General features: G+C 40.4%; 1 protein-coding gene across 1 annotated transcript in view; it reads left to right on the plus strand.

Moving 5' to 3' along the window:
- The window catches only part of LOC101161357 (synapsin-3), a 150,826-nt gene that overhangs the window by 17,631 nt on the left and 109,375 nt on the right, over nucleotides 1-23,820 (plus strand). Inside the window, exons 2-3 of the mRNA XM_004082870.4 lie at nucleotides 3,827-4,271; nucleotides 20,045-20,102. Of these exons, the coding sequence (XP_004082918.3) occupies nucleotides 3,827-4,271; nucleotides 20,045-20,102 (503 nt within the window). The remainder of the gene's footprint in view (nucleotides 1-3,826; nucleotides 4,272-20,044; nucleotides 20,103-23,820) is intronic.

Consider the following 23,820-nt stretch of genomic DNA (forward strand, 5'->3'; position numbering starts at 1 on the left):
AACAGAACAGCTCCAGCAACTTTTCTCGGGTTTAGAGAACAGGAAGAGGCCCGTCCCAGCAATTCTCCCAATAGCAGGACACATGAAGAAGAGCTCCCTTGGCAAACCCCTCAGCTGCTGCAAACATGAAGAGGACTGGCCTAGGCCTGCACAATATACCGCAAATTTATCGTTATCACGACATTAAGCTGTGCAATATGCATACCGCAAAAGACGGCGAAAATCGCAATAAATGTGCTAAAACAATCTCATGGCAGCTTGAAATATTGAACAAATGAAATAAATCCCTTTGTGCATTTAACCAATCGGAAGGACCCGTTTACGTTGTTGATCAATCAGATGAGCCCTTTTATGTTTGATGTTTGCCTCCTATGTCGACAAGGGTCATTTGGAGTATAATTTTTAAACTGTTACAGTGAAATGGAAATTATGTTTTTGGTTGTTTTGCTATTTGTTTATATACCGCGAATTATATCGTTATCGCAATATTAATCAGCAATATCGCATATCGCGAGTTTTCCTCATATCGTGCAGCCCTAGACTGGTCCTTGGATTGACATAATAGTAAAACCCCTGCTAATGCAGGAAAGAATCTCTTGCTCTGTTCGGGTCTGAAACATTCTGTCAAGAATTAGTAATGACGGTTCAAAATGCGGGAGACCAGGCTTAAATGCAAGAACTTAAAATCTTTAATAAATAAACTGTACAAAACATTAAAACTTGAACATGAAATCTTAGAACAAAGGAAGAAACAAAAAGGTAACCAAATGGATTAGCTAACAACAAAGCTTAATGGAAACCGACACCTAAATACGCTGAAGATGACAAACCCCAGTGAAGACAGCTGTAGATAATTAGCACCTAAATCTCTGTGAGACTGTAACAGAGGAAGAAACAAACCCGAAACACACCAGAACAAGAACCAAGAAAACACAACCAGGAAAAAAAATAAAGAAGAAAATCCTCACGTGTTTCTGCAGAAATGATACTCTGACTCCTGTTTAAGAAGGTCAGCTAAACATTATTACACAGCTACCAGCTCCCATCAGCTCTGCCTCTAAAAATAGTAAAGCTTGTGTGGAGTTCAGTCGTGATCTTCTGCAGAGTTGAATGTCTTGCCTTCAAATGATGCAGCAGAAGCTACAACTTTGTCTTTGTCTAAAGGCTTCCTGATGGTAATTGCCTCACCACATTAACTTGTCAAAGATGATTTAAGATTTGCCCCATATCTTTATCCTCCTGCTGCTGTGGTCTAGTTAGACCCTTCTCCCTCCATTAACTACAACAATACAGCCACGAACATCCGCTTGAGACACGACGCCTCAGTCAGAAATGCACTTTCATCTCATCCCAACCGCATTTTCTGGAAGAGCAGCCTAGGTTTTAATCAGATCTAAAGGGTTTTCTTCCTCTGTGCTGGCTGGCTTGAGTCAGTGCCTATGATGCTCCGTTTGACTGGGTTTCTGAGTTATATAACTGCATTTTCTTCCAGTGCGATCTGCCAACTTTGCACAATAAGTTATATAGACTTGAATGATTTGTTAGTAAATTAGAGTCTATTACAAGATTCACATATGCTCAATTTTGATCACAATTCTTTGTGGACGTTAAAGTTTAGTTTAGACGGCTTGGCAGCTTTTTAAATCTGCTTAATTTTTTGATGGTGGATATCAGATTTAATGTACTTTATGCATTATGTGCATTATGATGAACCATATAATCTATGGCAGTGCTCCCCAACCTTTTTGGGGCATGGACCAGTTTAACCTCAGAGCAATGTCACCGGGTGATTTTAACCCGAGTAAAACTACTGTAATTTCCAAACTATAGAGTGCACCTGATTATAAGCCACACCCATTACATTTTTAAAGGATAAACCGTTTTGTACACACATAAGCCGCACCTGTCTATAAGCCGCATGTGTTCGCATTGAAACGAGTTGTAGAATAAGGATGTGTATGGGCGTGCAGCAAGAGGGAGGGAGAGAGCGCTCGCAACAGAAGTGTGTTGAGGATGTGCGTTCATGTTTGATATACAGAGTGAAGGGAAACTCAAATAAAAGAAGGTTTCCCCCCAAAAGAACGGTGAATGATTCTTTATTAACCAGCTCTGGAGGCTCTGAGGGGTCCGAACGGGGAATTGAACCCCGAAGGACCCGAAGGGTCGCATTTTCCAAGCACCGTCAGAAAGAAAAAACAAGTAATTGCAGGAAAGGTTCAACACAGGATATATTTACAAAGAAAGACAGTACACAGAGTTTTCACAGTTGTAGTAATATACCTGAGCTTTTCTTTCCAAACAGTGCATGTGACGCGGAAGTAACACGGCAGCAATATGGTATTAACAGGGCTGGTTAAAAAAAACATACCGGTAAAAGTCACTGAGAGCAGCAGTAACTTATAGGTGCGTGCCACGCAGAGGTAAGTGCTGTGCAGCGTGTGCGCCGGGAGTTATCTTCCACAACAGTGACACACCGTAACAGAGCGCTAACAGGGCTGGTTTAAAAAACTCTTTGTGACGTAAAAGTCACAGAGAGCTTTCTTCATCTTCCTCCTGTGGACTGAAACCATGGAAGTCTTCCTCCTCAGTGTGGGATTGGAATAGCGTCAGACATTCTTGACCATTCTCTCTCAGTCTCTCCTTTGTTGTCGCTGTCAGTGTCACTCTGAGGTAAATTCACTCCTGTGCTTGCGCTGTCTTTTCCGTCAGACCGGCTTTTCCAAACCCGTTGGTGATGGTGGATTTTTTCACACTGATTATAATGATTGCTTTTAACTTGAAAGCTGCGTCATCTGCATTTCGTCTTGCATTTTCCATGATGAGGTTCTGTTCGTGCTATTCATTCACAAAGCGGGAATTTACATTAAACCTTTGTCTTCCTCGACACAAATACCGTACTCCCCGTCTCACTCTTAGCCTGTCTGCTCGAGCGCCCTTAGTGGCCGTTAGAAAAATTGCATTAAAAGAAAAAGAAGAAAATGCATAAATTATCCGCATCATTGAATGAGCCGCAGGGTTGAAAGCGTGTGACAAAAGTAGCCGCTTAATCCGGAAACTACGGTATTTACATGAATTTCAATTTGTCACGTGCCGAGTAGTCTGTGCCTTCACCAGGGAAGTCTTACATGTCCCAGGAATGGGTGGACCAAAGATAAAGACCAAGTCTCTAGTACCATTTTGTTATTTTGCAGGAATTTTTGTTCTCAAATTCCTAAGTCATTTTTGAGCATGTTTGAACCTACTTCCTATGTTTTTCTTTTTCATTTTGTTGCACACACCACAGTTGAAAACAAGAGAAAACCACTCTAATTGATCATGTGTCGTCATGTTTTGATCTATTTTTTTATGACAAGTACCTTTTATTGGGTATTTTATATTGGGTAAAAATTACCCAATACGGCAAAAGTGATGGTGTAACTCTTTAGAGCTAAAGTGTTCTAGGGTCAATCTCCGACAACTATCACAGACCAGCCTGGATGAGGTTGAAGTTGACCTACAATTTTTTTAAAGCTCCCAATTCATCTCCAGCCTCTACAAAGTATCTATAGCTGGTTTTTCTTCCCTAGATTTTGTGCAGAACCCATTTAAATGTGGGATAGATTTTCAATTAACTTCATCCCTAAATGTTAATTTGAGCCTATACTAATTTTTCAAAAATCACAAACAAGTCGCTCCTGTGCAAAAGTTGCAGCCTCGGCCAAACTGTACAAAAACCACGACCATACTCTGAAAAATACAGCAGATTTTTGTTCTAAAAGTGCAGGTTTTTGTGATCTTAGTCAGTTTTCTGTGATCTCCTCTTTATGTTGCTTCATCTTCTTCACAGGTCTCGAATCGTTCTTCCGTCCCGTGTCGTTATCGATCCATAAGTCCATCAGCATGAACTACCTTCGGCGGCGCCTGTCAGACAGCAGCTTTGTGGCCAACCTTCCCAACGGCTACATGATGGATCTGCAGAGGCCGACCCCGACCCCTCCAGGCTCGTCCACATCCTCCCCTGCCTCCCCTGCTGCAGAGAGGCGGCAGCCACCAAGCATCTCCACCCAAAGCTCTGCATCTGCCTCAGCGCCAGGCTCTGGGAACTTCCTCAGCTCCTTCTCCAGTGTTGTGAAGAGCGCACAGATGGCCCAGAATGTGGCTGCAGCTGCTCACGCTAAATCAGCTGCAACTACAGCAGCTGAAGGCGCAGCAACAGGGAGCAGCCAGGCAGGCAAAGTGGCGGTACGGAAGCCCAAGATCCTGCTGGTGATTGATGATCAGCACACAGACTGGTGAGTGGACGGTCTAACGATTTAGTCTGTGTAGAGAAGCTATTGTCTCAGTGTGTTTGAGTGTGTGTGTGGACAGGCCCCACCCCCCTTTTGGATTTTTATTACTTTTAAACCTGACTGTATTGATTGTAAACACCCAGCAACTTGTTGCTTTATGCTCCTTCACGGTTCTACCCCCCTCCTCTTTAATCACCCTCCTACCACCCCTAACATCCCTCTCTCTTCTTCCCCTCTTTTCTTTTCCGTCCGGTCCAACAAAAGACTGTAGTAGATATGAGTAAGATGAATAAAGCTTAGCCTAAATTACAAAAAGGGTTTATTTAAACATAAACCTAGGGATAAAACGGCAGAAAATGAACGAATGAATGAATGAATACTCATCATTCTCCTTCCTCCAAACAGAGGAATTAAGAGCAGAAAGTTCTATTTTGGTCTCATCCGACCACATGACTTTCTCCCATGATTCCTCTGGGTCATCCAAATGGTTTTTGGCAAACTTTAGACGGACCTGGACATGTGCTGGTTTAAGCAGGGGAACCTTCCATGCCATGCATGATTTAAACCATGTCCTCTTAGCGGATAACCAACAGTAACCTTGGAAACGGCGGTCCCAGCTATTTTCAGGTCGTTGACCAGTGTAGTTCTGGGCTGACTCCTCACCTTTCTTAGGATCATTGAGACCCCTCCAGGTGAAATCTTCCATGGAGCCCCATTCAAAGTGGCTTGGCAATCACCCCGTAGCCCTTTCCAGCCTTGTTGGAGGTCTACAAATTTGTGTCTGGTGTCTTTGGACAGCTCTTTAGCCTTGGCCATGTTAGTTGGTGTCTTACTGATTCTATAGGGTGGACAGGTGCCTATTATGCAGCTAACAAACTCAAATATTTAATTTAATATTTAATTGTTTCTGTTCATATTGTACATATTTTGATTAGAGATGTGATCTACAGTATTTTTTATTTTATTTTCACCACTTTAAGGCTGTTACAGTTTCATTGGATCACCATGTACAATGACAGTAAAAGGATTCTGATTCTGAAACAGGTTCTAATTTAGCATAAGAAGTGGAGGTTTACTATTTTAAGGTGGACCAATAGGTCTTTGAGGGTCAGAATTCTATCTAAAAGGCAGGGGTTCAAATCTGTATTTGCCTCACTCTACCTTTACAATTCCTATTTAAAGCAACAGTTGTGCTTTTATTTTTTATTCGACTGTACACCTTAGACATTTAGGCGAGGTCGCTGCTCTTCACTGGAACTTATTTCAAAGCTGCCGTCACCACAAAAGAATGTACTGTATCATGTTCACCTAACGTGGTTACAGGATTGCTCTTCTATTGCATGATGGGACAGTGGACTGACCTGCATTGACCTCAGTTATGCTGCTGAATTCATGTAGAGACGCATCCTCTGTGAGAATATCAGGTCAGGAGCTGAGAGGGAAAACCGCCTCCTGACAGATTATTCAGAAACAGCGAGGCGGTCTGGAATTTTCTTTAGGCTGTCTGGCTAAAATCCCCAGAGAGTTCAGTTCTCTTTTCATTGTGGTAGAACTGAGTTAAAATGGGATTTTCCTCCTAAAATCCAGCAAGAATTCTTCTAAATTTGGAAAAAGAAATTGGTTTGTGATTAACTCAATTGGTCTGGTTCAGGGGTCTGCAACCTGAGGCCCCGGAGCCTCTTGTGGCTCTTTAACCCCTAAAAAGTAACATGACTCGGACTGAAAGGTGGAATAAATGAAACTAAACAGCCAAACTTTATTCAACTAATTTACAAACAGCTCTTTTCACTCTGCGAGGCTCCTGACTACAGTACCCATAATGCTCCATCAAGCAGTGCAGCTGAGTAGTTTACCAAAGTCTTACCAAAGCATTTAGACTGGTTTCTGAACGCTGTGGAGGTCAGTAAGCCCAACTAGAATTCACACTTAAGGTGGATTTTCTACTTCAGGAAAAAAAAGATCATGGATTTAAAGTGTGTCATAAGGTCTGGAAAATCGGGTATTGGCTCTGATTTCATTTTAGTTTGTTAGATTTACCCATTTCTGTCTGAGATGCACCACAAACAGCAGAATAAAATTGTTTTTTAAATCACTGCTGACATCATAAAACCTACTGTCTGTCGCATTGAGAGGGTGTCTGATGGTACAGGGGAGTTTTACTTCATGGGAATCTCTGTCAAAACCTCATTCGTATTAAGAAAAAAACATCTATTTTTTAAGTATATTGTATGTATACCAAAAAACAATAGTTCATTTATGTTTATCATGATAGTAACATAAATACAACGCAGTATTTTATCTTCTAAAGGATGAAGTAAGACTTTGTGGCTCTTAGTTGGTGAGAAACTGACCTGAACAAGTTTTTAAGTGTTAGATTCCTGGTCTGGTTCCCTAAATTGAAAAAGAAACAGCAGAGGTATTCAGTATTTGTTCACCACGGTGCAGAGGGAGAGCGGTCAACCTCTGATTGGAGGATCCCAGGTTTGGTTCCTGCTCAAGTTTCAGTGTTTTTGCCAGAGACACTGAACCCCACGAGCTCCTGGTGGTTATAGAGGCTGGCGCCAGTGTGTGACTGTAAAGCGTAGAGAAGTACTATAGAAGTACTCGCCATGTAGGGTTTGATAACCAGAACAAGAAGGGAACATGTAGAATAAAAAAGAATAAAAAGAAATGTTATCCAGCTTTCCTATTTCTATTTGAGGATGTTGCAATAAAAGGTAAAACATGAAATGAGATCCGTCTCTGCTGATATACAGTATTACATTATTTTTTTAAATATTTTGTTTAATCATGTGACTGATGTAGACTAGTGCTGTGCTTTTCAACCGCTAGTGTTGATGTTCAGGTGTGCCGCGGGAAATGGTTCGTCTTCACTGATCTAAAGACATTCATCGTCTCCGAGTTCATCAACAAAGGTGCAGGTTTCACACGGAGTAGTTCGCAGATAGCTTTGGGGAGCTCTTCAAAATAAAAGCATCGGATCTCTCAGAATCTTCCATCAGGAGTGCAAGAAAACCGTTTTGACGGTAGCTCCGCCCAGACGCGACGGGAGTGTCAGGTTTATAGACACCTTAGTATAAGCATCGAGCAGCGACTTTAAAATAAAGGCGGCGGACGCGAATCTGATGCAGACAGTTAATCTAAACGATTTACTGCTTTGTGTTTACGTTATCGTTGCTAGAACCGGGGCTAGGGATCCGTACGAATCATCCGTGGACCCCTAGGAGCTTCCTGCAGGAATAAAATAATGAAGGCCAAAGACGTGAGTCTGTCCAGCATCAGCACCACTGCTTTCACTACATCTCCCATGATGCATTGGGTTTATTTGATGGCGTCATGAAGCACAACAAACAATGAAATTAGGAAAACAGTAATTTCTCCTTCAAGGTTTTTGTTGGAGAACAAAGAAATTAAAACAGCTGCTTCCTAAGAATGTCTGTTTAAAGGACAAATTCAATTTCAGACTTTATTCACTTTAAAATAAAGCCTGTTAGATTAGATTGTTGTCCAGTGTCCACAGCATCCTGCACACAAAGAAAAATGTATTAAAAAAACGTTAATTGAGAATATATAAATACCTTAAATGATACTCAGTAGCTGCATATTGTGATAGTTAACTTCTTAACCTGCAATATTTAAGGTTGAGAATAAAACGGTTTGGAATACAGTTCTGGTACCTCAAATAAAAAATAAGTGTTTCTAAAACATCAAAAATTGTACTTTTTATTTATTTTTATTTTTTTAAAATAGGGATTAACTTGATTACCAACTAGGAAATGTGTCACTTTCTTAGCTCCAAGAACATAACATACAAAAAAAAAAATTACCAGGGACATGCATCTCATAAATATGACTCACTATTTTTTTCTGTATGTATCATGTTCAAAGCCATTGACTGTTAATTTACAAATACTAATTTTTGGCACAGCAATCAATATTTTGTTCAATTCTCCCTGTAATCCCAAAGGGAAATGTTGAGAAACCATATAGGTTATACATTATTATACCGTGGTCCGGGTGAATACTTGATTCTGATTGGCTGCTGGGTGTATATTAAAAAGTGTTATACCACAGGATAACAGTACGGTGAAAAAAGAAGTTGTGGTCACCTAGCTTAAATGTTGTGTATCACTGCGCCGGCTTCTTTAAAACAACCTTTAGCTTCATCATTTGGACAAAAACAAGCAGAAAGAGGAGAACTTTCTCTCTTAACTGATGCTTTATTCAACCCATCGGGACCATCAGCATAGATATATATCGCTTTATGATTGCAGAGTCTTCACTGCAGTGGTGGTGCGGCGCGACGCGGACTATTTGTCACGTAACAAATAGTCGCTTCTCTCTTTTTGTGAGAAAAGTGATCCAAATTGTAAAAAAAACAAGAATTAAGGACTAAAAACTGGTTACTATTTATTTCTTTTTTAAGTGACCATGGTAAAGGCGGGTTGATGGCCTTCGAAGTGTGCATAATCACTTTTAACGCGCTTCGCGTCCGACGGTTCAGGCTTCCATGGTCTGCGTTAAAAAGTCATAATGCGTACTTCGTCTGGGATTACTGTACTTCTTGAAAAAAATATTTGATTAATCCAACAATTCTCGGGCAACTTTCCCAGGTTTGACATGACCGATCCTGACACTGTTATGAAAAAATCGACTGTTTAGCTAGCTAGCATGGCTAGCACAGGAGAACATTGTTTACATTGAATGGTGATAGTTTTTCATGCAACATCTTACTTTCTAACATCTTTTTTCACTAGCAGCTACTGGTGGAGCTCATCTGACTGTGCTGGCGTCCTCTGGTTACATAAAGTACATGTTTGATCGTTTGATATAGTAAAAGATTTGAAAAACATAAAAAACCCACCTTCTGAAACTGGTTTGTTGACGTAAGACTCTGAGTTATTCAGTTGCAAATGAGCTACTGGATGTCGGGGATGTCCCGCCTCCCCTCCCCTTGACTGACGTGTCCCTGATTTGACGTGTCGACAGTTTTTAGAATCATAACCGCAAAAAATAGAAGCGCAACTCAAAAAAATAAAACCGCAACTCAAGAAGACAATTTCGGAATAAAAGCGCAACTCAAAACGACCATTTTAGTGGTGAAAAAACAAATCGGGAGCTGAGAAATAGGATTCTGCTTTGGGTTATATGTTTTGGTTGCAGTGTTGTTCTTTTTTTTCCAACATTTATCAAGCTTGCTGGGATTATAAATTGGTTCAAAATTTACAGTTGCTCTTCTACAAACCATACTAGAAAGCCATTTAGAAAGAATGTCATTTTATTTGGTTTTTGGTTTACATGAAATCACATTTTGATAAAGTAGAGAGAAAACCAACTACAGGGGAAAGTTTTAAACTAATTTAGTTGAAAATTATTAATGAAAACCATCAAAAATTAAGGAAAAAGAGCTGCAACTTCAAATTTGTGGCTTAATTATTACAAAAAACGCACACAGGATCGTGGATACAGACTACAGAGTTTTTCTTTTTTTTTTGGTTGCTGGTATGAGAGGAAAAGGGGACCTTTGCTCAAAGAAGGTTGAAAAACATTGGACTAGTGTTCTGTTACAAAAAAAACAGCCATTTCTAAAAAATAAATGAATGATAATAGCATTGAATGACCACATGGTGTCGCTGTTGTTTATATATAACATTTCCAAGTGAAGAACAGATCCGTTTTTTTACCAGCAGATGGCGACATAAGCTCTATGTCAGCACAGAAATAGGTTGGAGAGCATTCAGATGGACTTAAGAATCAAACACAACTTAGACACCAGGATTCCCTCCTTTTTCTTATTTTACAGTTTTTCTAGATTGTTAAGATACTTTTCTAGAAAGCAGCTCTCCTTTTCTCTAAACTGTGAACGCAAAACCCAAGTTTCAAGATACAGTCAAAAACTCTTCTTGCAAAACCAAACTTTCACTTCAAAACAGTTCAGTCTGTGCTCAGAACTGAACTTTGTTGTGAAATCGTGCCCTGAGTCAATCAAACTTAAAAGCAACATTGAACCCTCACTAAACACTACGTAAAAAAATAGAGAACACAGCTTCAAGACACGATGCTGGAGAAATAAAAGTTTATTGTTGCCTGTACGCTAAGTGCATGTTGCAGAAAACCCAGAAATGTAGTGCATTTACACGTAGCTCTGGTAAAAAAAAAAAAGAAAAATGAGCGTTTGTCACTTGTGTTCAAACTAAAAATATACAGGGACAGATGCTGACCACCTCAAACACCTCAACCTCCTCTCACACAAACTCTTCCTGTCAGATTTCTATCCTCACAAACCAGAATTCCCTGAACTGGCTTCTCTCACATCATTAGCCACAATTGGGATCAGTCTTGAGTTGTGTTTAAGTGGTGACACCGGTGCTTTCTTTGTGTTTGACTTTTGTCACCTGTGCACACCTTTATACACAGGTGCATCACAATGAAAATGAGTTGGCGAGAAGTGCTGATGTCTTTGCCAAAGGAATGTTTGAGTCAATCAGTGGGTTCAGGCAACTGACCATGTGGGTCAAACAACAGGGTTTAGTGTTTTAGCAGAGAAAAACTGTAAAGAACAATTAGGAAAAAGGGACGTTAAAGGCTTCAACTTCAGCACAAAAATCACAGAATCAGTGATGGTCTCACACATGGAGGGCGATGCGGATCGATCCAGGTTGGTCTGCACTGCTCTCAAGAAAATGGTTAAACGACTGCACGCCACCTTCAGATCTTCTGGAAAGGGCAGAAAAGCAGGAGCGAGGCGTTTCCCACAGGGATCTTTTCCATGGAGCTGGAGGTGTCGCAAAGCCGCAGAAGCCACTTCAGACCCAGCAGGCAGAGCGAGAAGCAGAAACCATAAAGTGATTGCTCAAACCCAGACGCATGAAAAATGCAGAAAAGCGCCAAATAGCAGGCCTGCAGCTTTGGCACGCAGTCCGAGGCGTGGCGTGCTTTTAGGACAGTTAAGAACTGGCTTTAGGCCACTCCCCCCCTTCTGTTGGTCTATGAACATTAAAAAAACAAGGTTCGGTGTCCAAACATGTGCTCGGTGTTTTCCATGCAGTTTTCATGAATTAACATTGATCTTATCCGCATGCTCATATGATTGACTTGAGCTGCAAAAATGTTTTGCTTGGAGATTAGGCTGGCGGCTCAAGTCGCACAACTTCAGCTGACTGACAGATGAACAGAAAAGCACACAAGTCTTGTGCAAACAAAAACGGGAGGATCGTCTTCAGAGGTTGATATTAAACCACTTAAACTAAAAGTCATATTCCAATCGTCTTTTGATGTATTTTAAAAGTGTTCCCAGTTTTTCTTTTTTATTGTGATTATGATGTTTTTAGCAGAAATCCAAAAACCTGTGTTGTTTTCTAGGACATAGTTTCTGCGGAGCAGCAGGAGCAGCAGGAGTTTATTAGAAATTCACCTCTGAGTCTGAGACGAAGCCTGTCTACATTTCCCATCATTCCTTTTGTTTACACTCTCTCCCGCTAGCTTACAGCTCCTCACAACCCCAATCTAACTTTAGCGTTGCTACAAAAATGGCAGCAATATCAAAGCTAACTAGTCGTCCAGTTTAGATCCAGATTCCAGCTCAGACCAGGAAAACAAATACGTTCATGGATCTATTGGTCTGCAGGAGGATGCATCAGAATGGAGCGGAGCAGGGAGACTGCGGCCCCGCCCAGTTTATTTTCTACTTCACGAAATCTTTTTTAAATTGCATTATTTCCCCGTTTTCTCCAGATTCACAAAGATTTAAATAACTTTTCAGAAATGCAATTTTGATTTTAATTTTCATAGATATTTTTCAAAGTGGTCACATTCTGTCTGTGTGGAGGTACAATACTGATTTAAACAGTGACTGTGATACCATGGAAATGTTTCCGTTCTAGACCAGGTCGTCTGATCCCCTGAACCCAGTCATCTGTGACCTTTAATGTTAAAGGAGGCCTTTGGTCCAGTTTCTTACAGACCAAAACCCAATAAGAACCGGAAAGTCCTACTTGACCGTTAAGAAAAATACACAGTGGCCATTAAGTCATCTATTAATGAAATATAGCTTATTTTATTCTTACAATATGTATTAACTAAAGCAGTGCTATATTTTTCTTTAAAGGCTATTTTAATTTGGACTTCCACTTTTGACAGCAGCACATGCAAGTTTCTTTTAAGATAAAACACCCCGTGTCAAAACGACCCTCCTGCTGCAGCAGTTTACTGTCAAATGAAACATGGCGTTTTCTGTTTTTATGACTTTGGAACTGTTGAAAATAAACTTGAAATCATCTGCATAGAGTGGAATTTTTAAATGGAATTAAACTTTAAGAACTTAACCTCTTAAATAAACCTGGACACACGTGCAGCAGAAGTTCAGAATATTTAATTTAAGAGGATTCCAATAATAAATAAACAGAAATGACAACATTTGATTCACTAAAATCATTTTAACCAAATCTAAAAACCCATTTTTGATTCAGATTAATACAATTTTCATTGAAAAGCCAAAGAACTACAATGGAGGCATTAAAGTGCCTCAGGTTGAGACCCCTGTGCTTAGCTGGACAAAGATCTAAAATGTTAGAGAAAAATCAAGTATTTAAACATCTTATTTCCAATAACAACATGCATGAAAAGGGGTCAGAGGAGTGTTGCTGTTTTAATGTCATAACCTGTAGAGTTTATTAGATGAAACTACATCTGTATTTTTGAACTCCGGACAATCGTGGTTGGAAATCTCACCATTGCCTCTTGTAGAGTACCCATCCAGAAGTCCATTCTGTGAGTTGAAACTACAATATCACAGTAAATCATGTATGGTAAAGTGGGAGCTGGAGTGGGATCATTTTTCCATCTGGGATGACAGCTGTTGCGCCTTCATGTCATTAATATTTTTGAGAATTAACTGAGAAGCACAAGACACTTCCTGTCATTAAAACTCATGGAACCACCCTGCTAGAAATCTTAGATTCCAGAATAGGCTAAGCCCAGGGAGATACATAAACCCTACTGTACCCTGAGTACGTTTCACCACTGAAGGTTTGTTTGCTCTGCTCTGCTCTTCTCAGATTAAGTTCAGGGAACCTGAAAAATGGCTGTAGAAATTTGGTGAACTCTGGTACAAAATGGCTCGTATGTGACAGATATCTACCCACAATACTCGCAATACTATAATATAGTTTTTATATTTTAAGACAAGCTAGGAGTACATACTGGTATCTGAACTGAAGTGGCATGTGCAGATTACCGGATGATCTCATAAACCCAGACATGGAGAAATGTTTACAGATTCTTTTGTTAAGCACTTCAAAATGAATAAAGCAGATCTCTTAACATCATCTGTATCTTCCATGCATTGTAAATGAGATAAACAGTCAATGGTTTCATGTAGCCAAAGGGTTAAAAGATTTTGACGGTAGCTCCTCCCACACCTGGTGTGTTGACTTTATGAACACACTTTAGAAATAAGCTTTGAGCAGCAAATTTGACGCGTGTCAAAAGAAAGCCATCCAACGTGAATTTGAGGCACAAATTGCGTTTGGTGTGAACGCAGCATCAGGCTTGTATCAGGCTTCCGTAAAAGACAGTAAGTTGTTTGGTTCAAAGCCGGCTCTCCTTTGATTCTTGTCCTTTCCAAGGTCCACGAAGTCATGGAGGTCAGTCATCAGCCTCTTTCAAAAGCTCTTACTTTGAAGGTTCGTCTGTCTATCCCCCGCCCCCCCGGGGCTGAATTTCCTCCTGGTCATTCCAGTGGAGAGGCTGGAGTCTCTTGGGAAACCCCTGCTCCGTCCTGACAGCCTTGGCTTCCAGCAGTGACTAATGCACAATAGCAGTACACAGCACTGAGAGCATCACTGCAACCACCAACAATTCCTCCATTTCTCTGCCCATGTCCCGCTCTTTCTCTGGCTTTTTTTCTCCGTACGCCATGCCAGACCTTTTGCCAAGTAGCTGTCAGTCTGTTTGCACTGCATTCTGAATGATATGAGAATCTGATTACTCAGTTCAGTCCTGCTCTGGTAAAGTGTTTACATCTTCTTATACTTAACGGAGTGCCGTGAGACCGTCTGGTTGCCCCGAGTCCATAAAGAGGATTTTAACTCTGTGTTGTTTCTGCAGAATGAGCGAGGAGCCCACACACTTGGCACCAAGCGGAAAATTCTCGTGGGATTTGTTAATCGCTGCCTGAAGAAGAGGGCAAAAGTTCATGAACTGCAGTGCAAACATTTCAAAGTGATAGAACAGCTCTTGAAAAAACCCTTCACGTCGTTCACATGATTAGCAGAGCACAATATTTCTAGCCATGTCTCTGCACTGGCACTGAAGTGGTAACATCTTTAAGACTTTTATTCTGTCCAAAAAAAATTATGAGTTTGCCAAACACATTGCAGAACTGTTCCTCTGCCAGTTATACAACAATCGTTTCACGAAACGGCACAGAGTAGTTGGAAAGTATTCAGTTCCTCTGCACCATTTGTTGAGGTTCAAAATCGTATTTTCTTTCAACGAATGAAGTTTGTTCTGCTTAAAATTATTGTGTTTCTATTTGACATCAATGTGCTGTAAATGAGGCTGGGATAGGCTCCAGCAACACCAGCATCCCCATAGGGATTCAACGAGTTAGATAGATAGATAGATAGATAGATGACTTTATTAATCCCACAATGGGGAAATTTCATTTATTCATTCATTACATTTAGTTTAGAGGATAGATGGATGGATTTCTGAGAAAGTGTGTACAAAAAAGTTTTTGGGTTTTGGTTGTTTGCAAGTGGAGCTGGACTCATTGATCAGGCCTAAATTGGTGGCAAAAAGTGAAGCTAGTTTAACCATTTTAACCTTTAACGCCGGAACTGTGGCTAGTGACGGCAGAACAATACACGCTCTTTGAACTACAGAACAGAACTCCAGCCACTAACTCAACGAACGTAATTCCAACGGTATAGCATTAGCTTGTAGCAGATAGTTCTAGGAAAATAAATAACACTATCGGTTTAATAACTTTAAAAAAATCATGCAAAAACAAAAGCTCAATACTTATATTTAAATGTAAACTTGTGTGGTTCAGAGGAGATCCACGTCAAGAAATTTGTTTTTCCTTCACCCAAAAGCCCGACGCGGATATCCAACTCTAATTCCCTACAGCTCCACCTTAGACAAAAACATTTTCAGACACCACTACAGCTTCCATTGCCCCTACTATTAGAGCAATAGGGAGTACCAACTATTATTGTGTGCATGTGTTTGGGGGGGGACATCGTGTGGGTTTTATACATATTTTTTGTTTAACGTCTTGCTTTTGGTTTTTAAAATTGGATTACGTCTTTATGTAAAGCATTTTGAGTAACACGACTTAGAAAAGCGCTATACAAATAAAGTTTGATTTGATTTGTGGGTCTAAATATTGAACGTCCCAATACGCATATATGTCAGAATTCATTTTAAATGCTTTGAAGTTGACTTAGTATTCTTTTATAACGTTTTTATCCCCCACACCTTTGGTCAGCTGATAATCTGCTAGTGAGACAACCTAAAAGCAAAACATAAGCTCTCAGAAGTTTAGGGATGGGTATCAATTACAAATTTAAAATCATTAAAGTCATTGATGATATTGAAAGATTGGACTTCATTCTTACACATCTCTGTTTTGTAGCAATGTGCTGGTTTTACTGTTTCTTTTTAACCACAAAGGAGTGCTGGCTTTTACCCTATTGGTTTCATAAACAAGATTGTAGTAACAGAAAGTAGGTGGGGAACATCCAGGACAGTTCACCAGTCCATCACAGGACCACACAAAGACAGACAACCACACACATTCACATTCATACCTAAGGAGCAAATTATAACTTCCAACGATGCATATTTTTGGGCTGTGGGAGGAAGTTTGGAGTAGCCATGCGTGGGCAGAACATGAAAAGTCTACACAGCAAGAACCTTCTTTCTGTGAGGTGAGAGTGCTAACCACTACACCACCATACAGCCCTTTCTTAGGCATTAAGTCATCAAAAAACGTAATAATCCATTATTTTTCCTAAAGATCAATAAACAATATTTCTTAATTTGCCCTTGCCTGCAGGAAATAATAGTTTCATTAAGGTTCCTCCAAAACTAACGTATTTTCCCGACCATAAGGCGCACTTAAAAGTCTTAAATTTTCTCCAAAATGTACAGAGCGCCCTATGGTGTGGTGCGCCTAATGTGTTGTTGTGTGAATTGTGTAAAGAGGTCATAGCAGAGGACAGCATGAGAACGGTAAGAAGGGAAGTAGTGGGAATAGGAGGGAATAGTACAAAAGTGCAAGTATGTGCGTTATGTAGAACATCGTTTTGGCAACCCTGAAAATGCAAAGAGACACGCTTATGAAGCACAGTTTAAACTGCACTTAGGGCGTAGCTACTGTTGAAACCCATTGATTGGCTGAAGGTCATTACAACATAAGAGAGTGCCAAGTGAGTGACTATATTCCTCTTTGACGCCCACAATCTTCTCTCAAACAACATTAACTGCTCTGTATATAAGAAGTACCAAAAGACAATAAATGACCTGCTGGACTAGATCCATTGTTGTTGTTATTAGCCTCACCCCGCATGTGCCGTGACCATCCACTTTGATAGCAAATGGTTGCCTGAACGGACCGGACCATTCTAAACCGGAATGGACCATACTGGACCGCTCAGTGGAAATGAGGCTCAAGTCACTCTCTAAAACCCATCTCTTGTCTTGGCTTTTGGCACCATGGTAAAATTAAAACTAGCTGTTGGTCTTTTTGGTTTCTGCTAATTTGAGTAAAGAATCAACCCGTCCGTCCGTCCGTCCGTCCATCCATCCATCCATTCTTCCATTTTCTTCTGTTTATCCTGGACAGGTTGTAGGGGGAGCAATCTAAGCAAAGATGCCCAGACTTACTTCTCACTGGCCACTTCTTTCAGCTCCTCTGGGAGAATCCCCATCCTGGTGTAACAATGGTTATTATTGTGGATCTCTGATTGGTTTGACCAACAGGGCTGCCTGTCTTGGCTGATGATCAGCATGTCCAAAGTTCAAAACATTTGATTGACACATTTTTTATAGCCTACTTTTAAGTGGTAGGGGTGTGGCCTTCCAACAGGCTCACTCCTGGTACTTACTGACAAAGTCTACCTCCAAAATGGTGACTGGATTTTCCTCATTTCGTAGGAACTGGAAGTAAAGCATTTTCTATAGGTGACGTCACTCTCAACCCGGTCTGGTTCTCATATACAGTCAATGGCGATGACAGAGGGGACTAAAGGCAAAACAGATTTTTTAAGAATTTACTTCATATCAAGTTGGCCAGGAAAATGCTAAAATTAGGAAGATAAAAAGTAAATGTTTTGGTACATTAAGACTAATGTAACTTTGGTTATATTAGATGAAAAATATGGAAACAAATTTACATTTTTCATTCAGTTTAGTTCAGAAAAAGCGGGTATATAGAGGTGTTGTGGTAACAGGCAGGTTGGGGGGAGGGGGGGGGGGGGCGCTGATAGGATGAGAGGCATTCCATCGACCCCTAAGGTCAAGACGGAAGGTGGTCACCTTAAAACAGACATAATGAGGCGGATTCTAGTGTGTGGTTGAGGTTTCTACTTCAAAATATTTTTCTTGTGTTGTCATTATTGGTCAGATCCATCTTTCTTAAAAAGAGGCGGAGCTTGTACAGCCAAACCTAAAACAAATCAATCTTGTCAATAGTTCAAAGGTTGCTTAGGGTCAAGTTCCCACATACAAACTATTTTCTTTTACGTGGTGATGGATCAAGAAATCAAAACCAAAGAGTTTATAAAACTGACTTTAAAAACAAAAACAAAAAAATATTCGTAGGATCTGCTTTCTCTGAAAACTGCACCACATCTCTGGCAAAACTTTTCAAAATAAAGTTCTCTCTTGCTATAACTTATATGAGCAGGTATTTCACTAAAGGAAAAAACAATATAATCACAGTAAATAAAATAAAAGACTATATATCTTGTAGATTTGTTAAGCTGATTAAATGGATTTATTAGTTTGTTTACATTTTGAATTTTTATGTACAAATAATCTGTTGTTGCAGTTTAAAGATTAAACCAATCAAACAGATGATCATAAAACTTAACAAATAAATATAAATTAATTTCAATTTCAACAATAAATACCACCAAAACATTCCTTTTTTGGACTGGAATGCAACCAGAATGAGAGATAACGGGAAAAGGAAAACGGAGAGGTCAGCCGCTTCATCCACACAGAGTGACTCATACGCTTCCGTTCAGGAAAAAGAGGGAACCAACCCTCTGGTTTCAGGATGTTTGGGTTTTGTGTGTGAGTATAATGAGGAGAGTGGCTGTTTTTTTTTTGATGCATGTCAAACTCGTGTTCAGCTCAAAGCGGCGGCGTGTTTTTGGACACCTTTGAACACGGACGAGCCGCTCTTTCTCATTGGCGTTTTTCAAACTCTACAGAGACCTGACCTTTGACTTAGACAATTCATGATGCTTTTCATCGCCGGCGACGAACGTTCAAAACCGAAAATATAGTAAAGATACAGTGGAGGAAATAAGTATTTGTTCCCTGGTTGATTTTGTAGGTTTGTCCGCTTAAATTGAAATAGACAGTCTGTCATCCTAATGATAGGTTCATATGAACAGTAACGGATAGAAAAATTAAGAAATCCCCCTTAAAGAATTTATATAATTTATTTGCATTTCATTGAGTTCAATAAGTATTTGAACCCTCCTGTTGGAAAGACTTAGTAGACGTTTCTTTTATTTTCCCTCAATGAAATGCAAATACATTTATATAAAATCTTTAAAGTCAATTTCTTCATTTTCTTTGTGATTTTATATACCCTACTCTATAAATGAACTTACCATCAGGATGGCAGACTGTCCATTTCTTTTTAAGTAGACAAACCTACAAAATCAGCAAGGGGTCAAATACTCATTTCCCCCACTGTAGACAAACCAATCCAGCAAAGTTTGCTTTTAGTGAGAAAATGGAGAAAAAAGGTCTTTAAAATCCCAAACCAATATACCCAGTAACCAAAGACCTTTTAGCAGAAGCCTGGAGCCAATGACAGATTGGTAACTGCCCCAAAAAATCTGTACTGAGAGGATTACAGGATGGCTATAAAGACCAAACAGTGAAACAATAAACCTATATGACTGAAAACATCAGATAACTTCTGTTTTGTTCTTAATGTAATGTATTTATTGGTTACTTTTAACTGTTTGGGGGGCAACACTTAAGTGGCGACCCCCACAGAGTTTTTATGAACAGCTGGCCAGGGTCAAAATTACTCTCAGGTGTTATGTTCGTGTGTTGTCTTGTCAGAATCCTATTGAATCTTATCTAATACAAGATTCAAGATTTGGTTTGTCATTCCACAGATAGTATTTACAGAGAAATACACAGGTTATTGATCTGCTCATTTATGAAAAACAGCTGCTATCACACAAATATCAGTAGCTTAACTTGGGAAATATTCTTATTCAAAACCAGAAAAGGTCTCGCCAAAGAATTCTGCATCACTAGGCCCCCAAAAAGCCAGTTGCATAACATGGGAAATGGTCATGTTTGGTATTTTTGAAGGTCTGCTGAAATTCAAGCTCGCCTTCAATGAGATAAACAAAAAGCTATTTTTGGAGTGTTTTGACTGTGAGGAATCGGAAGAACATGCTCCCAACTGCATGAAGGGCTTCTACATATTGAGTCACCACGCAGACAGAAAGTTCCTGAATCTGTGCAGATGTTTTTGCTCAGTCATCATGTCTCTTTTTCTTTCCCTGCAGGGCAAAGTACTTCAGGGGGAAGAAGCTGAATGGAGAGTATGAAATCAGAGTGGAGCAGGTAAGATGCCACTTTTGACTTTTTTACAGAGATTCTTTAGATCTCAGTGGTTTAAACTTTAGGTAAAACTTTAATCGCATACATCCGTACAGGGGTTGACGGGTTTTTGGGCTGTCTGACCCCCAGAGGCTCATTGAAAATGGAATGTACCATTGTCATGTGAGTATCAGGAAGTAATCATAGGGATAATGTTAGTTGCTTGCATTTGTGACATTGTGGTGATGCTTGCTGTACCCTTACACCACATTCGAATTGTTAGTCAGGTGTGCGTACTGGTCCCTCCGCACACACGAGGTGTACAGGTGATACATAAGTACCTGTAGGACGTTCACACAAACTACACTCTGATTGGCTAATTTCCTCGTTTCTAATAGTCAAGTAGTGCATACTTATCAATCGTTGAAGTTGCGGCCTTTCCTCAACTGGACCCTGCCTTCAGTGGCCCCCAGGTAAATTGAGTTAGAGACCCCTGCTCTAAAGGATTGGTCTTGGTATTTCCTGCAACCCACCTGTGTGTCACGTACCTGTTTGGCCATTTTTCACCGTTTTCACAGCCCATATCCACCCTTAAGGGCAGGTATGACTAAAGCTTAAAGCAAATGCTGTGTTGCAAGTATTTACCACAATTTTATTCCTTTCAGGATTTCTATCAAAAAAAAAGTCACCCAGGTACTTGTTCGGTATCATAACTGTAAACATCTGTAAAATCTCTGCGCTGACAGTGAAGAGATTTGATTGGGTCTCTGTCTTGAAAGGGTAGAAGGACACAAGAGGCCTGCGGCGTTCAGCTGGAGCCAACCTACTTCAAACCCTTCACCGTTTTCCAGAAGCCCTCCACATTGATGATAGAAAGTCACTTTCCAATTGCCTTCAAGAGCCACACTCTTGTGTTTGAGAATCTTCAAATGACTTAAGCCACTGCTTCTCAATTCTAGGAAAAAGAAAATGTTTTGTGTCCCCCCTAAGCCCTCACCCCCCCATGACCCCCTCACCCCACCCCACACACTCGTGCTGTGACAATATATTAGGTTAGTATCTATAAAAATGGCATAAAAATGAGGGAGCCAGTTTAGCTCGTGCTGGTTTGCGGCGCCTTCCATCCGTGAAACCCGGGTTCGACTCCGGGCTGCTCCCTGTTCCCTTCTCTACCTCTGCCGGTTCCAAGCCCGGTTTGAGAAGGTTGCGTCAGGAAGGGCATCCGGCGTAAAACATTGCCAAATTTACCATGCGACTTGTTCGCTGTGGCGACCCCTGATGGGAGAAGCTGAAAGTGGAAGTATCTATAAAAATGGTGTAAGTATACCTTAAAATGGTATCTTTTAACATTAACAAAAGAAAAAAATCAATATAAATCCACTTTCAACAAATATTAACTTTATTTTGCCACAGAAACCCTGTTCTAGTCTAAAACAGAAAAGTAGCTTAACGTGCCTGAAATAAAAAATCTGTCATTCCTTATTTAAACTAGAAACATTTTGACCAACTGAACCATTTGATGCTGAGAAAAATAATTCAATCAATAAATAATATTGAATGTAAATTGATCTGAAACATTAACACAGCAGCATAAATATATTTAACCTTTTTAGTCTGAAGAAATAGGTTAAAAACATTGTGCTGTTTTTTTCTAAATGATGGATTGTTTATTTATGATCTCAGCTCGCAGCTGTTTTCCTGCATTACCTGCTGTCTGTAATTTCAAATACTGACACCAACTAAACCACAAGAAGAAAAAGAAAACATTGATGGAAAATAAAGACACGTCTTCAAAATGTCTACAATAGTTCATAAAGAATGACATTATTAGCATGAGCTGAGGAATCTAAAGGTAGCCATGATCCTGGTGTTGCCCAATCCAGGCAGCACTTGCAGCTCTCCGTGTGCGCCGTTTCACCTGCAGCCTGAGCCCACTGCCCCTCCCCTCTCCTTCTCAAACACCCGTGTGTCAGCAGACAGGAGCAGCTGAAGGGACAGCAGTTCACAGTTTCAGGCTGTTACAAACTGTGATTTAACAGATAATAGGAACCGAATAGTGGCACAGATGTTTTTTCAAGCACTGAGCCGCTGTCACCACTGCCCCACGTTAAATCTGCGCCCCGGACAATTGCCCGTATTACCTGTGCCTGAAACCGCCACTACCCCCCCCCCCCCCCCCCCCCCCCCCCCCCCCCCGGCAGCGTGCTCCACTATTTGAGAAGCACTGACTTAAACCAACTGCTGCATGAAAAGCAAAGACAAAGCCTTATAAGGTATAGTCCATGCAGAGGCCGTTCAGAAACTCGTTCCTGTTGTCTGTACAAAACACACCAAAAACCCACAGTTCCCAGAGTTTTCATCCAAGTTTCACTGTAGATATTCCACACATTTGGTATGGGGTGACCTTTGACTTTATAGTATTATTTAGTGTTATTTACCATATGTCTCCAATAATGGCCATTCGCTAATTGCTGCCAATCTCCAATAAACGCAGGGTTGAATAGGTGTTTGTTACTTTAGATCTCTAATAGTGGCCGGGCTCCTTTAAGAGACCTCCGCCCCCAATTTTTAACATGGAAGTCAATGGGAAATTGCTTCCTTCTCACACAAGCCCCCAGTGGTCTGTTAAGAAATTGCAACATTTGGTACTTCTTGATTTGCCTTCAATTCTAGGATGGAAGGCCAGGGCTTGTTTTTTTATACACTTAATGTTAAAAATTTGCTAGCATCTCGCTCTTGTGTCTTAAGAATCTTCACCCTTAACGTTTTTGAAGTACCTTAACTCTTTACACGATTAACGTAATTTCAATGGAGTCTTTTTTTTTGTCATCTTCTAAACCTGTTTAGTCCCTTTCGTTGGCGACGGCAGAGGACATCCTGAACAGGTCGCCAGTCTGTCACAGGGCCACAAATCACACATTCACATTCACACCTAGGGACAATTTAGAGTAACCAATCAACCATATGAAGCAGGTTTTTGGACGGTGGGAGGAAACCGGGGCCATGTGAACATGCAAACTCCACACAGAGGGGTCCCCCCACTGGTGTTCTGTTTCAGCTGCAAATATCTGACAGGAAACACCAACTCTGATTCTAAAATTAAACTGAGGGGCTTTCTATAAAAAACAGCAGAAAAATGTTTGCAGAAAAATCTGATGACTCATTGGGATGATGATTCATCCCTGTGTGAAAGAGTTTCTCTAAAATGCATCTTTTAAGGTCCCCCAGCCAATATCTGAAATGGGGGGAACTTCTTGCTGTGAGGCAAGAGCACTAACCACTGCGCCACCAACAGTCGGCTGCAAGTTAGCCTACCTTAGGTCTGATTTAGCTTAGCTGCTTTTGTTTCGTTATCCTGTTAATGTCAACCAATAATGATAGAAACCTGTTTTCTTTTTTTTCTTTTTTACATCCAATGAGTGGAGGTACATCTGCTGGCACTTTCTGGACTGTTTTCCACCACCTCTGGGTCTGAAACTATCTGCCGGTGCATTGTTTACACGATCAGCTGTTGTGGCCGGAGATCCCTGCAATATTATCTCTTTTATTCAATTTTCAACAGTTATGGTAACAAGATAATTTTTATGGGATCAATAACATTCTAAAAAGTTCTATTTTAGTTTAATAAATAAAATTTAACACGCATGGGCGAATTTGAACAATCTATGTTTCGGGACTCGATGTATACGCCTGCAACCCCGTGACGTATGTTTGACAGTGAGTTAACAGTACTACAAAACAC

This window comes from Oryzias latipes, chromosome 23 (assembly GCF_002234675.1).
Source record: "Oryzias latipes chromosome 23, ASM223467v1".
NCBI classification, from domain to species: Eukaryota; Metazoa; Chordata; class Actinopteri; order Beloniformes; family Adrianichthyidae; genus Oryzias; species Oryzias latipes.